At 39.8% G+C, this 12,191-nt stretch overlaps 1 protein-coding gene across 5 annotated transcripts in view; it reads left to right on the top strand.

The window, feature by feature from the left end:
- Positions 1-12,191, top strand: part of TEX10 (testis expressed 10) — a 55,739-nt gene continuing 43,548 nt past the window's right edge. For 2 of the 5 annotated variants that reach the window (XM_042048944.1, XM_042048948.1), the window contains exons 1-5: positions 140-157; positions 483-714; positions 3,370-3,558; positions 4,201-4,907; positions 10,395-10,638. In XM_042048944.1, the coding sequence (XP_041904878.1) occupies positions 3,379-3,558; positions 4,201-4,907; positions 10,395-10,638 (1,131 nt within the window). In that variant the 5' untranslated portion in view covers positions 140-157; positions 483-714; positions 3,370-3,378. Of the gene's footprint in view, positions 65-139; positions 158-482; positions 715-825; positions 965-3,369; positions 3,559-4,200; positions 4,908-10,394; positions 10,639-12,191 lie in introns of those variants that run through there. The other 3 variants (XM_042048945.1, XM_042048946.1, XM_042048947.1) reach the window with 3 other exon arrangements.

Raw genomic sequence — 12,191 nt, forward strand, 5'->3', positions numbered from 1 at the left:
GCCGCTTCCGGGCAGGCGCTCGGCGGGGGCGGAAGCGGGGCTGGCGCTGCCGCGCGCGTGGTTGGTGAGTGAGCGAGCGGCCGCGCGCGGGAGGAGGAGGAGGAGGAGGTGGAAGAGGAGGAGGATCAGGATCCCGATCCCGGCGCGGTCCCTATCGGTCCGTCTCTGCTCGCGGGGGCCGCCGCGCTCGCCCTGCCCCTGCGCCAAGGGCCGCCCGCCTTTTGTGCGACCCGCCCTCCCCTCACGTTCCTGCGCCAGGGAGGCGGCGGGAAAAGCGGGAGCCGCCGCGGCGCGGGCCGGGCGCCGCTCCCGCGGAAAGCGGCGGCATCGGCTCCGCCGCGCGCCGCCGCCCCTGCCCCACCTCCCCCGGCGGCTTCTCTCCGCCGCCGCTCCTGCCTCGCCCGCCGCCGCGGGGGCTCCCGGGGGCCGAACTCGCGGCCTCCCCGGCGCCGCGCCGGCACTGACGCGCCTTTATTTAAAAGCCTCGTAGAGCGACTGGAGCGGGGCGGAGGGAAGCGGCGCTCGGAGAACGAGCCGAAGGATGTCCCGGGACGGGGAGGAAGGCAGCGTGACGGCCTAGACCCGCGGGAGGAGCGGCCGCTCCGGCTCTCGGGTACGGCGTGCGCGGCGCGGGGTCGGGCGGTGCGGTGCGGTCCAGGTGGCGGCGGCGGGGGATGCGCTGCCGGCGCGGGAGCCGCGCGGAGGTGATCGCCCGTAAGTATCGCTGTCCTGTGCGGGGAGAGAGCTCGCCCGGGGGGAAATCTTTATCAGATCGGCGGAGTTAGTTAGGGCGTGTGCCTTGCTTTCGGGTTTCTCAGGATTTTCCTGACGGAGCAAGGTAATGAGTTTCCCTGAGAATGCCGCCTGAGAGCTGCGAGGGAGTAAAACGAGAATCTTTTGGTTTGAAAAGACCTCCAGGATCATCGAGGCTAACCTGTAACTGAATATTTTCACTGAGCCTGAGGTGAGGGTGGCTGAGTGACATCTAAAGTGGTGTCTGAAAAGCGCTGTATGCTGCTTTATGTTAAAGGAATCCTGCATCGATTTAAGGTTGTTTTGATGTTTTGAGTTGTAAAAACCGTGTTAGTGCTTAAACTTTTAGGTGCACTTAGCTCAGTCCTGTTGGAGGAGGGCCAGGGGAAAATACACGGAATCATAGATTAGTTGGGTTTGGAAGGGCCCTCTGGACATCATTTAGTCCAGGCCCCCCTACCAAGGCAGCATCACCTAGAGCAGGTGACATAGGAATACATCCATGGCGGTTGGATTGTCTCCGGAGACTTCCCTGGGCAGCCTGTTACAGTGCTCTGATACCTTCAAAGTAAAGAATTTCTTGTTCATACTGAGGTGGAACTTCTTGTGTTTTAGTGTATGGCCATTACTCCTCAGCCTGTCACTGGGCACCACTGAAAATAGTCTGGCACCATCCTCGAGAAATTTAAATGCATTAATGACATTCCCTTTCAGCCTTCTCCAGACTAAACAGGCCCAGCTCCCACAATCTCTCCTCATAAGATGCAGTTTGTGTCAAAAGGCAGTTGTTCTAGCAAGAAGTTTCATTAAAATAGTTAAATAATTTCAGCAGCTGTTTACAGTTTTGTCTGATGTCTTACTGTGTAGCCACTGTGGTGTTTACATGACTTCGGTTTGGTAAGGATTTTATCTTTTGATCTAATGTGGTACATAAGAATTGGAAATGGATAAGCTTAGATTACCAGTCATTTCCAGAACATTTACTGTGAGGTAAAATGCACTGCTTTTAATAGGAGAAAGGATATTTTACAGGCCTCCTTCTTTGAAAGAACGTAATTGACTCTGTTCAGGTGTGTGCACACCTGTATTGTGAAGTTTTTAATGTTAATTGGGAGCCAAACATCTACTCTTGTAAAAGTAAGCCTTGTTAGTGGAAATAACTTTTACGTCAAAAGCTTCTAGCTATTTCTATGTATCAAGTAGTGAAATTCTTGTAATTCTTTCCTAAAAGATACATATGGTAAAAATCAAACGTTTATAAAGGCATGGTTGTTATAGTTGGACACTAAAGGACCTTTTTATTTTGGCACCAGACTCCAAGCTTTTTAAAAGCCTTTTGAACTGATAGGTTACTTATGCCAAATTTGTACTGCAGTTAAAGTGGTCTTGCATATAGTTTTTTAAGCTAGTGTGTGAAAAGCAGAAATTAAGTTGTAGTCAAATGTGTGTGTAATCAGTTGTTTAAATTGTTTTAAAATAATAGGAAATGAGTTCGTTTTAAAATATTCTTTAATGATTTTCCTGTTGATATGGAATATCAACTATATTAAATACTCTAGTACGGCACAAATTTCAGCTTGAGGTCCATTGGGAAAATCAGCTGTAGGAATGATGATCACATCCACCAGAAGAGAATCATTGTTTGAATAGGTTATTTAGAAACTTCTGGGTTTAGTCAGCTGTGTTGTTGGGGTTTTTTTTAATTCAGGTTTTTTTGTGGGGAGAGGGTGGTTTGTTTGGGTTTTTTTGAGAGGATTAAATTAAGGAATCTATGGTGTAGTGTTTGTTGGGCCTTTTCAGTGTGATGATTTTTTTTTTTTTTAACCTGATAGACGTAAGAGTACTTCAGTATCAAAACAGAACAAAACCAAAAGCCCATTTAGAAACTTTGGGGGTTTTAATTTGTTTTGGTTATTGTACTTCTATTCCAGCATGTCTGTACAACTTACAAGTGTAGTGACTCAGATACCTTATTTATTAATACTTATATTATTAAATGTGTCTTTGTTTTCCATTCTTTTTACTCTATATTTGCCCATTTGACCTCTTCTCTCCCACTCACTTCTAATTATTTTTAAATGCGCAGGCTGGTTTGTTCAGTGTGTAGTGAAAGTTTTCGTAGGTTTTTTGTGTCCTTTTACTGGTGAAGGCTTGTTTAAACCTATGATTGTACATGTGCAGGCTGTGTGCTGTTACTGATGAACTTGATAAGCGATGTGCAATTGAAAGGGAACAGTTTGCTGAGCTCCTTGGCTTGACAAGAGTCAATTATGTAAAAAGTTGCTTTGTTGGCAGGAACTTTTTAAAACAAAACCAAATCAGCAACTTAACTCTTGATAAAGCAGTGGCAGACGCAGATATCGGCATGCTTTTTAATAAAGTAGTTCTCAGAGCAAAGATGGCCAAAGGAGCAGCAGAACATTTTCTGGACACCAGAACAGTTGCATGGAATCAGCCTGCATGTCTGTTTAGTCTAGCATCTTGTCTCAGGAGTGAACACTCCTTTATGCATAGACAAAAGAATAAAAACAGTAGCCGTTGTTAGGAAGTTGCTGCTCTTTGGTGGAAAAACTGCTTTTGTTGTGTATTTAATCAAATTAAATTATCTTTTTGCAGAGAAGCAGAATGACTAAAAAAAGGAAACGCCAGGAGGATTTCCAGAAAGTGAAGTTAAAAGTTGGGAAAAAAAAGCCTAAACTAGAGAATGCAACTGATACTACCTTCAAAACAAAGGCCATACAAATTCCTGAGCAGCTTAAAGAAGATGGAGTGCTTCCTACGCAAAATAGAAAACTTAACATAAAGGTATGCTGGGATGTTACATTCTGAAATGAAAACTTAACATAAAGGTATGCTGGGATGTTACATTCTGAAATGACAGAAAATTACTTGCCTTCTATGTAGGTTTACTGCAATTTAGGAAAAAAACTGCAAAAACCCCTGCATTTAAAAAAAAGTAAATGCAGCAGGATATCTGAATGCAGCCCCATTTTAAAAGAATCTTGTATTTCTTTGGGGGGTGGATTTGTTTTCCTTCCTTTGTGTCATTTTGTGTCTCTTGCAGCTCTCTGCTTAAACTGAAGAAGGTTGTTCAGGCTGCGGTTTCGTATTTCTGCTTTTGAGAGCAAGAGTGACAGGACTTGCCTTTGGTCATCCCTCTGTTGAGTCAGTAGGGTTGTGCATAAACTTAAGAACAAGACCCAAGGACAAGTCATTACATCTTGTTTTTCCTATCACTGAATTCTGATTATTTGTTCATTGTTGTGCTATGAACTAATACCATGTTTGTTCTAAACACATTTTGCTGTTATGAACAGCAGTACGTTGTAGAAATAGATTCTGTATTTTTAAGCGTTTAAGGAAAATGTGCAGAAAATAGGCGGGGGGGGAAATTTGAACAGCTTAAATTAATAACAATAGCAAGTGTATATGTTTGTTTCCTTATAGGATCTGCTCTCACAGATGCATCACTATAGTCCTGGGGTTAAGCATAATGCACTTCTTGGACTCAAAGAACTCCTGTCTCAGTATCCCTTTGTAATTGACGCACACCTTTCAAGTATAATAAGTGAGGTGGCAGCCGTGTTTACAGACAAAGATTCCGGTGTCAGAGGAGCAGCTGTTCACCTGCTGCAGTTCTTGGCTTCAAAAATAAGACCGGAACAGATTGCTCCATTTTTCCCTTTGGTAAGTGCCCATCTCTCTAGTGCCATGACTCATATCAGTGAGGGAATTCAGGAAGATTCATTGAAAGTCTTGGACGTTTTATTGGAAGCATACCCAGCTCTTCTTACAGACCGCAGCATTATATTGTTGAAGAATTTTGTAGAGCTTATTTCTCACCAGCAACTCTCAAAAAGACTGAAAAGCAGGGACAAACTTTCCTGGATGCTCTCTGTTAACCCAAATCGCAGAGTAACTTCTCAGCAGTGGAGGTTGAATGTACTTACCAGGCTCAAGAAGTTTCTCCAAGCAGTGGTAGATGGATCCAGTGATACAGAGGATGAAGGGCTTCAAGAGCAGAAGGACAACTCTCATTCTGTGAGGAACCCAATATGTATTAGTTGGAAGCTCCATGCAAATAATCAACAACATATACAACTGTTTGAAAGTGGTGGCTTACGACCAAAGATCAACTCATCATTTAGACTGAGGTGAGAAAATGTTAACTAGTTTGGGAATTAATATCAACTGCGTGATCACAATTTAATTTTTTATTGTGGGATTGTCCCTTAGCCATATTTTAGGACACTTAGTGTAATGTCTTACTGCAGAGGCTTGAAAATACAGAAATACTCAGCAGGTAACTGTGTTATGTGTATATCATGAACTTTTCCATTATAAAAGCTTTATTTTATGCTATTAATAATAATTTTGGATTACCAGCTCTATTGGGATGTTTTTGGAATGCAGACTGACAGCTTGTAGTCTCTTACAGGATATCAAACAGACCTAGGAGCAAGTAGGCAAATTTCTTTACATGAAATGTAAGCTTGTTTGTGATAATGAATTTTACTGAAATTTTGTGCTTTTACCTTCAAGAGTCTGTCATAAACTTAGGAGTCTGTTATCTTTGACTATAGCTCCTTTTAAAAAGGACAGCAGGATGAGATGTGTCTGGTGGTATGAAGATCTGCTGCGTTTCCAATTCTAGATACTTCAATCACTTCACCAGTTTGTATATTCACTGTGGATGAAAGATGTCTCCGCTGAGACATGCTGATGAATATGAAAGGAAGTGTAGTGTGCTTAGTCACAGGAAGGTTTGTGTGGGTTTTGGTAGTACTCTAAACAGATGTGAGCTGAAGTTAAGGGAGAAATAAACAACTGTTTTTATTTCTCTTCCTCCTCTCTGATTCACCCACTAGAGGGGAACCTCCCACCTCACTTTATGGTACTTTTTGAATGTTGGCATCCTCATATGCTTTACTGTGGATGTTGCATGTCTGCTGCCAGGAGACCTGGAATGGTGACTTTAAAAATGGAAGCAGTTTAGCTGTTACACAGCTCTGTTCTCTGTAGATACCAAGGTGGTTTGAAGAGAAACCACAATCCTTGTTTTACTGCTGGAGAAGACTGAATAAGAGGTAATAAAGCAGGTGTACCAAATTCATCTAGGAAGTCAGTGGCAAAAAAGGGTATAAAACTCACTGCCTACTCCATTGCTATGTCCATCTTATCTCTTTGAAGGAATGAAGGGCAGAAGAAGAGGTGGTGTCTTTGAATACCACAGGTGTTGACCTGAATTGGCAGGTGTTTTCCATCTCTGTCGGGGAGAGACAGACATCCATTCCTACTCACCTAGGCTTCCTCTTTGTAGGTAGCATATTACCTGTAGTAGGTATAGGAGGCATATTAAGCTAAGTAAAATGTGCAGTGTATTCTCCTAGAAGTGGTTGTCAGCCTAAGTGTTCAGTCATGACCAAGTGTCTGCTGCAGGTAAAATTTTAGCTGGCAACTAGACTTGAAGCAGGGGAAGGATTCAGTGCTGAGCACAGAACAGTTCTATCAAGTTCATCTTTGCAGTCAGAAGCACGCAGTTGTGGAGCGCTGTATATCAGAGAATGCTTGTATTGCACCCTGGGTGATATGCAGAGTATGATGTACTGTGCCATGTAATAGCTGAAGATGCACTGTATCCAAGGTCTAGGAAAATAAACTTTACATCTGGTATCACCTGAATTGGATTCCACTTTTCTGAGGAGCTAGGTTTTGGTGAAACATCGTGATGTATTTCTGGTTATAAATACTTACAAAAAGATGTTTGCAAGCATGAGGAGGAGCCAGAAGAATAGAAGGAAACATGGCTAGAATCCAAGGCAAGATTGGCAAAGCAAGCTGATGGCAGCAGAACAGAAGAATAGAAAGGGAAGGATCATCTGCTGAAGGTACTAAAATGTTCTCATTTCATTGCATTTGTGCATATTTTTGGTGTATTCGTTTTTCACAAAGGGCCAGTACAGCTTGTTTTAGTGACTGTGTTTGAAGTTCCGATAGTCAAGAGTTGCGGTAGTGGTTTTTGTATTTGCCACTGAAATACTTCATAATAATCTAAAAGTGTTTAATTCTGGCATTTCCAATCCCATCTGTTGCCTTTTACAGGCATTCCCAGGCCTCTGCTATGGCCACCACTGCAAGGACAGAAATTAGTTGTAATAAGAGGTTCAATACTCAGTGTGTGTGTTTAAAGTCACAAATAGTCAAGTCCTAGCTGTGGATAATGAGTTGACCAAACCATAAGTAACTATTTTCAGTGTGTGTGTATTGATGGTCTTGTCACTAATACTGCAAGTAAGTTTCAACTTTGTTCCTTAACAAGTAGGCTTCCAAATAGCATAATTGTATTCTAAATTTTTTAAGTTCCTGTATCTATTTAATCTTGCAAGTTCATTGGACAGCGATGACACATCACTGATAACCTAGTGATTATGGAACGAGATTTTCTGAATCAGTTTGCAGTATTAGTGCCTAATAAAAAGGATAGATTCTGAGCTTGGAATGCTAGATGATTCAGTGATGCAAATCTTAAGACTTCATTCTTTTCTGTTGTGTGCTAGATCTTCCTACTGTGTGTAAATTAAAGATTGCGGTGTATTAGGAGATTGTTAGAATGTATTCTCTGCATTATGTGCTGACTATGCTGCTTTTTTGCATCAAACTCATTTCAGGTGTGGAAAAACAGAAAGCCTTCACAACTTAAATGTGGTGGTACCAAGGCATGTGATTTTTTTTTTTTGATTTTTTTTTTTTTTTGGACTGGAAGAGAAACAGTTGAGCTTCAGATCCTGCTGAGAGAGGACAATATGAAGCTGCAGAGAAAAGCGAAGATGACTTGAGAGACTGAAATGGAAGATGAAGCATAGCCAATAAATATGTATACGTGCATCAAATAGAAATGGAAAATGCAGTTCACTCGGTGTGCTGAATGTTTGCTGCAATTGGCAGTGCAGAAAAGGAGGACAAGTAACCTGGCTTAAACTGCGAGCCATAAAAACTTAATAACTTCCGAAAACTTTTCTTGTTTTAAAGAACAGCAAGTTGTTTCCTTATTTTCTGTTTCTTTTACACTTCCTTGACTTCCCTTTGCTGAATTTCTGTTGTCTTCTTGCTGTCAAATGGCAGATATTTACTCAATTTTTGTTTGTTTGGTCCTGCTGTGTAAAAATACTGGCATTTTAAAGAAAAATGACAGCTTAAGGGCTACACAAATACCTTGCAGCTCCCTTCAATAGTATTTCATACTGATATAAAGGTAATACGCTTTGCAGAGTCACCTTACCACTCAAGAGTAGTGATAACAGATATGTGACAGAGTAATTGACATCAAACCTTCCCAGTTTAAATGAACATGTATTGGTAAGGATAGTGTACTAATCAAATGAGTGCTGGACAGATTACTATAATACTTTGTCATCATCTGTTACTGGCACTTAGATTTTATTTAGCACTTTCATTGTTAACCTTGAATATGTGGAGGAATCTTATCTTGAGAGATAGGAGCTTCTTTTGCAGGGGTACATGAAATATATTCCAAGTATTCTTACCCAAATGCTTTCAGCCTGAGTTCTTCCTTTTTCCTTTCCTTGTTTCAGAAAAGTACTGAAATAGTTGTTTGTGTGTGTGTGTTATACTTCTGTAGGAATCCTCCAGTGTGAATTACCAACTTCTCAGGTTTCATGCACTATTCACTTTTTAATTGGGAGATTTTTGTGTTCCAGAAGTAGATTGCTGAAATTCCAGAGTTCTGCTGTAGTATCAGGTATTTTTAAAAAGAGAAATCATTAAAGACTACTACTTCAGAACAATTCCAGCCTATTACTGAAATTTCAGACTCTCAACTGAGAGCGTAATTGTGTCACAGCATGGCATTTACAGGACAACCTCACTTTCTCAATGAGGTTGTAGTCTTGGTATCCACAGGCTTTAGACTTCATTGTGGTTGTAACTGTAAGATGGGATTTGTCTACTGCATTTGAGATGACTGAGAGTTAAAAAGTCTAAGATAGAACCATTCACCCTAAACTCTTTTTAGTCTGAAAGAAACTGCTGTCTACTGCAGCGCCTGCACCACAGAAAGGAAATAAAGCAACAAAACGGACAAACAAACCAAATTATATTTACTGGATATGTTTCTTGCTGCAATTAATCCTAAGCTTTGTAAAATTTTAAGATGTTTGATAATCGTAGTAAGTACTAAAGATAAAGCAATTTTTTTTTCTTATGATCAGTTATGTTTCCACTTGTCCCTTTTATTTTGTGCTGGAGATCTAAATTCTCTCCCCCATCTTGCCTTCATTGAAAAAGAGCTTGTATTTGTCTCACACTTTTTTATTCCTTCTCCCTGCTCCTTTTACAAGTTGTTAATGCCTGGATTTGTTTTGGTTTAGTAAATTCCTTGATACACTGATATCAACTAGAGAGAAATGGCAGAATAAAATGTTCTCTCATTATTTGTATTATAGATGATTGCAACAACATACAGCTTCATAGAAGGATATAACTAATTGGATAACTTAGAAATGACTAGGGAAAACTGCTTTACATCTTCAATCCAATATGAAATTAAAATATTTGTGAACAAAACATCTGCAGATCTGTGGAAAGTGAATAGTTTTTCAGTTCCTATTTTGAGTGTATATATAAAGAAAAATGACTTGGATATCATCACTGAAATAGAAAGGAGTTTAACAGGAGGTTCAGCGTGGTAATCTTATGTATTTTAGGAAATTAGAATTACAATAGGAATTTCCTGCTATGAATTAGGAAACAAAATCATGATGGAAAACAATTTCACAAGTGATCGATTGAAACTGTTGTTGCTTTCTTTTTTTTTTTTGGCTCTAAATTCCTTAATTGCCTGAACTTATCCTGTAGCAGGGTTGGGTCCTATCTGCTGATAATCCCTTCTGAGACACAAAGTGTTTTTTGAGTGGGGGGGAAAGAGTTGGCTTTCTTGATTTCTGGCAGATGTTCTTTTAATTTAACTTATATCTTAATTTTAAATTTTCTTTAACTTCGTTTTCAGATAATTTTAATAATTTTCTGTTTAGTTGCTTTTCAGAGCATAATAGCCAAACATCAGGTGGAAACCAAAGGTATATTTTTACAGAAACATTTTTTTCCTCATTTAATATGAAAACCATTGTGTTTACTATAGTTGGAAATGGTTATTAACTGTAATAAACCTTATGCATTTGACAATACCTTGTAGTCAGCTTCGTTATTTTGCTTTAATGAGCTTTAAAGGTCTTTTATTATTTTGTTATGCTGAGTATAATTAATTCCTTCCTGTTGGTTGAAGGTGATAGGATAATGCATATAATATTTCTCCACTTCATAGACTTTACATATAACAATGGGGAAAGAAATACTGAAGTTTTAAGAAGTTGTTAGAGAAGCACACAAACTTGCAGGGAAACTTAGGAGCAGGTTTGTTGTAGATGGTTTGAACTCCCTTTTTTCTATACTGAGATAACTAGCAGGAAAGCCAGCAAACATTTAACGTGTTAAAAAAGTAATTGTTCCCATTATTCAGAAAACAGGAAAGTGGTATTACTGTAATCTTGTTTTGAAAGGTGTGATCTTTATCTTTTTATCTTTTTTTTGTTTTGTTTTGTTTGTTTTTTGCTTTTGTTGTTTAGGTCTCTGACAAGTGTAATGGACAGTGCAGAAAAAGGCCTGTCCTCGGCTGAAAACTTAAAAGGTTTTATTGAGATAATAATTCCATTACTGATTGAGTGCTGGATTGAAGCATCTCCTGCACAATCAGCTCCCATTCTTGGAAACCTTTTGGAATCAGAATCTCAGCAGCTTATGCAGCAAGTGCTTAGCATAATACATTTATTGTGGAAACTCACAAAGCGACATGATGAAACATACAAAATGGTAAGGGAGAAATGATCCATGGCATAATGATGAGAGTTCATTTTGTTTTGATTAGAGACTAGTGGTTTGCTGATTTGAAGTAGGCAAGATACTTTTATTAAGAGAGAAAAAGCCTAGGTGTTGAGTAGATTTTGAGTCTGGATTTTGTTGCCTCTTACTGTAGAAGAGAATCTCTTGAACTGAGCCATGTTGCAGAAGAGGAGCATTTTGTCTCCCAGATAACCTCTAGAAAATAAATTGGAACAAAGTGCAGAATGGAATTGTTTGTTCTTGTTTTTGTTTGTTGAAAAGTTTTGTGGGGGTGGGTGGAAATGAACAAACCCTAAATCTTTGGAAAGGTAGAAGATAATGGTGGTCTGAGATCCTGTAATTGCTTGGTGCAGTCTGTGTTGCTGTGTTATGATTGGTCGGATCATAAGACATTGACTCAAAATCTCAATAAGGATTTTGGGAGGTATCCTCTGAAGGGTTTTTTTTGCCCAAGTTATTTTCTCCATCTTTTAACTTAGACAACTCAAGTGCTGGTTTTGGTAACTTTTGCTGCTTTTCCAAAAATCTGGTGAATTGGAAAAACTCAATTTCCACTTCGGCTATTGAGAGTAGTTGGAAGGAATGTCTTGATAGCTCTTGGTTTAACCTGTGTATAGGACTGTAGGTCCCTTTGCTAAATGAAAAGTATAGGGTAATTATTGGAAAACATTTGTGGAATCATTACATTAGACCAAAGTTACCCAACATACCCAGCCTTGAGGGAGAGATTCAGTATTTTTGAGCAAAACACACTGTTCCACTTTTTCCTCCTTCATCTTTCTAGAGGCCCTCTTGGAAGTGGGCAAAAAGCAGGCACTTGACCTGTGGCAGCCTCCTGTCCCTAGCCTTTTTGTGAAGGATCCTGCAGAGCTGCTGCTCTTAGCCATAGGGTGCCTGTATTTTAGTCACATGAAAGACATGCTCCTCTGTCAAGACATGAACTGTTTTGAATACACACAATTGGATTATGACCTTAAGTTGTTTGTGGGGGGAAAAAAAAATCTGAGGTTCCTACAACTTGTTTTTTTGTGGAGCAAATTTCATTTTAGATAAGTGGTTTGTTTTGTCTTTATAGTTACCTTTATATACAAAATGCACTCAAATAGCTCAGTTTGAAAATGAAAGCTTTGCTTGCTTAATAGCCCTTGGGCTTACAGGCCAAAGTGGTTATTACAGTCACTGTGGAAAACCACTCTGAATATGCTTAGTGGAAAGCTGTTGGTCTTTGAAATAGTTTAATGGCCTTTTTCTGTTCTTAATAGTCAAATATCAAAAAGATTGCTCTGCCTGATCAATCCGATAGCAATGCATTCTTTTTTAGTGATGAATTTTGCTGGACACTTTGTGGAATGGTGACTTTGTGGTCTGCTAACCCACAAAGTGAAATTATTTTAAAATACTGAATCATTTTTCTGTAAGGATAGTCTTCCTACTGGAAAATGTTTTGTCAGTGGGCTTTCAGCCACAAGTACGTTAATGATAGGGAAAGATGAAAGCAGTATTGGAATATGTTTTAATGGAAA

The sequence above is a fragment of the Corvus kubaryi genome, unplaced genomic scaffold, assembly GCF_017639235.1.
Source record: "Corvus kubaryi isolate FWS band 111438036 unplaced genomic scaffold, C.kubaryi_AGA036_p1.0 68, whole genome shotgun sequence".
Lineage (NCBI taxonomy): Eukaryota > Metazoa > Chordata > Aves > Passeriformes > Corvidae > Corvus > Corvus kubaryi.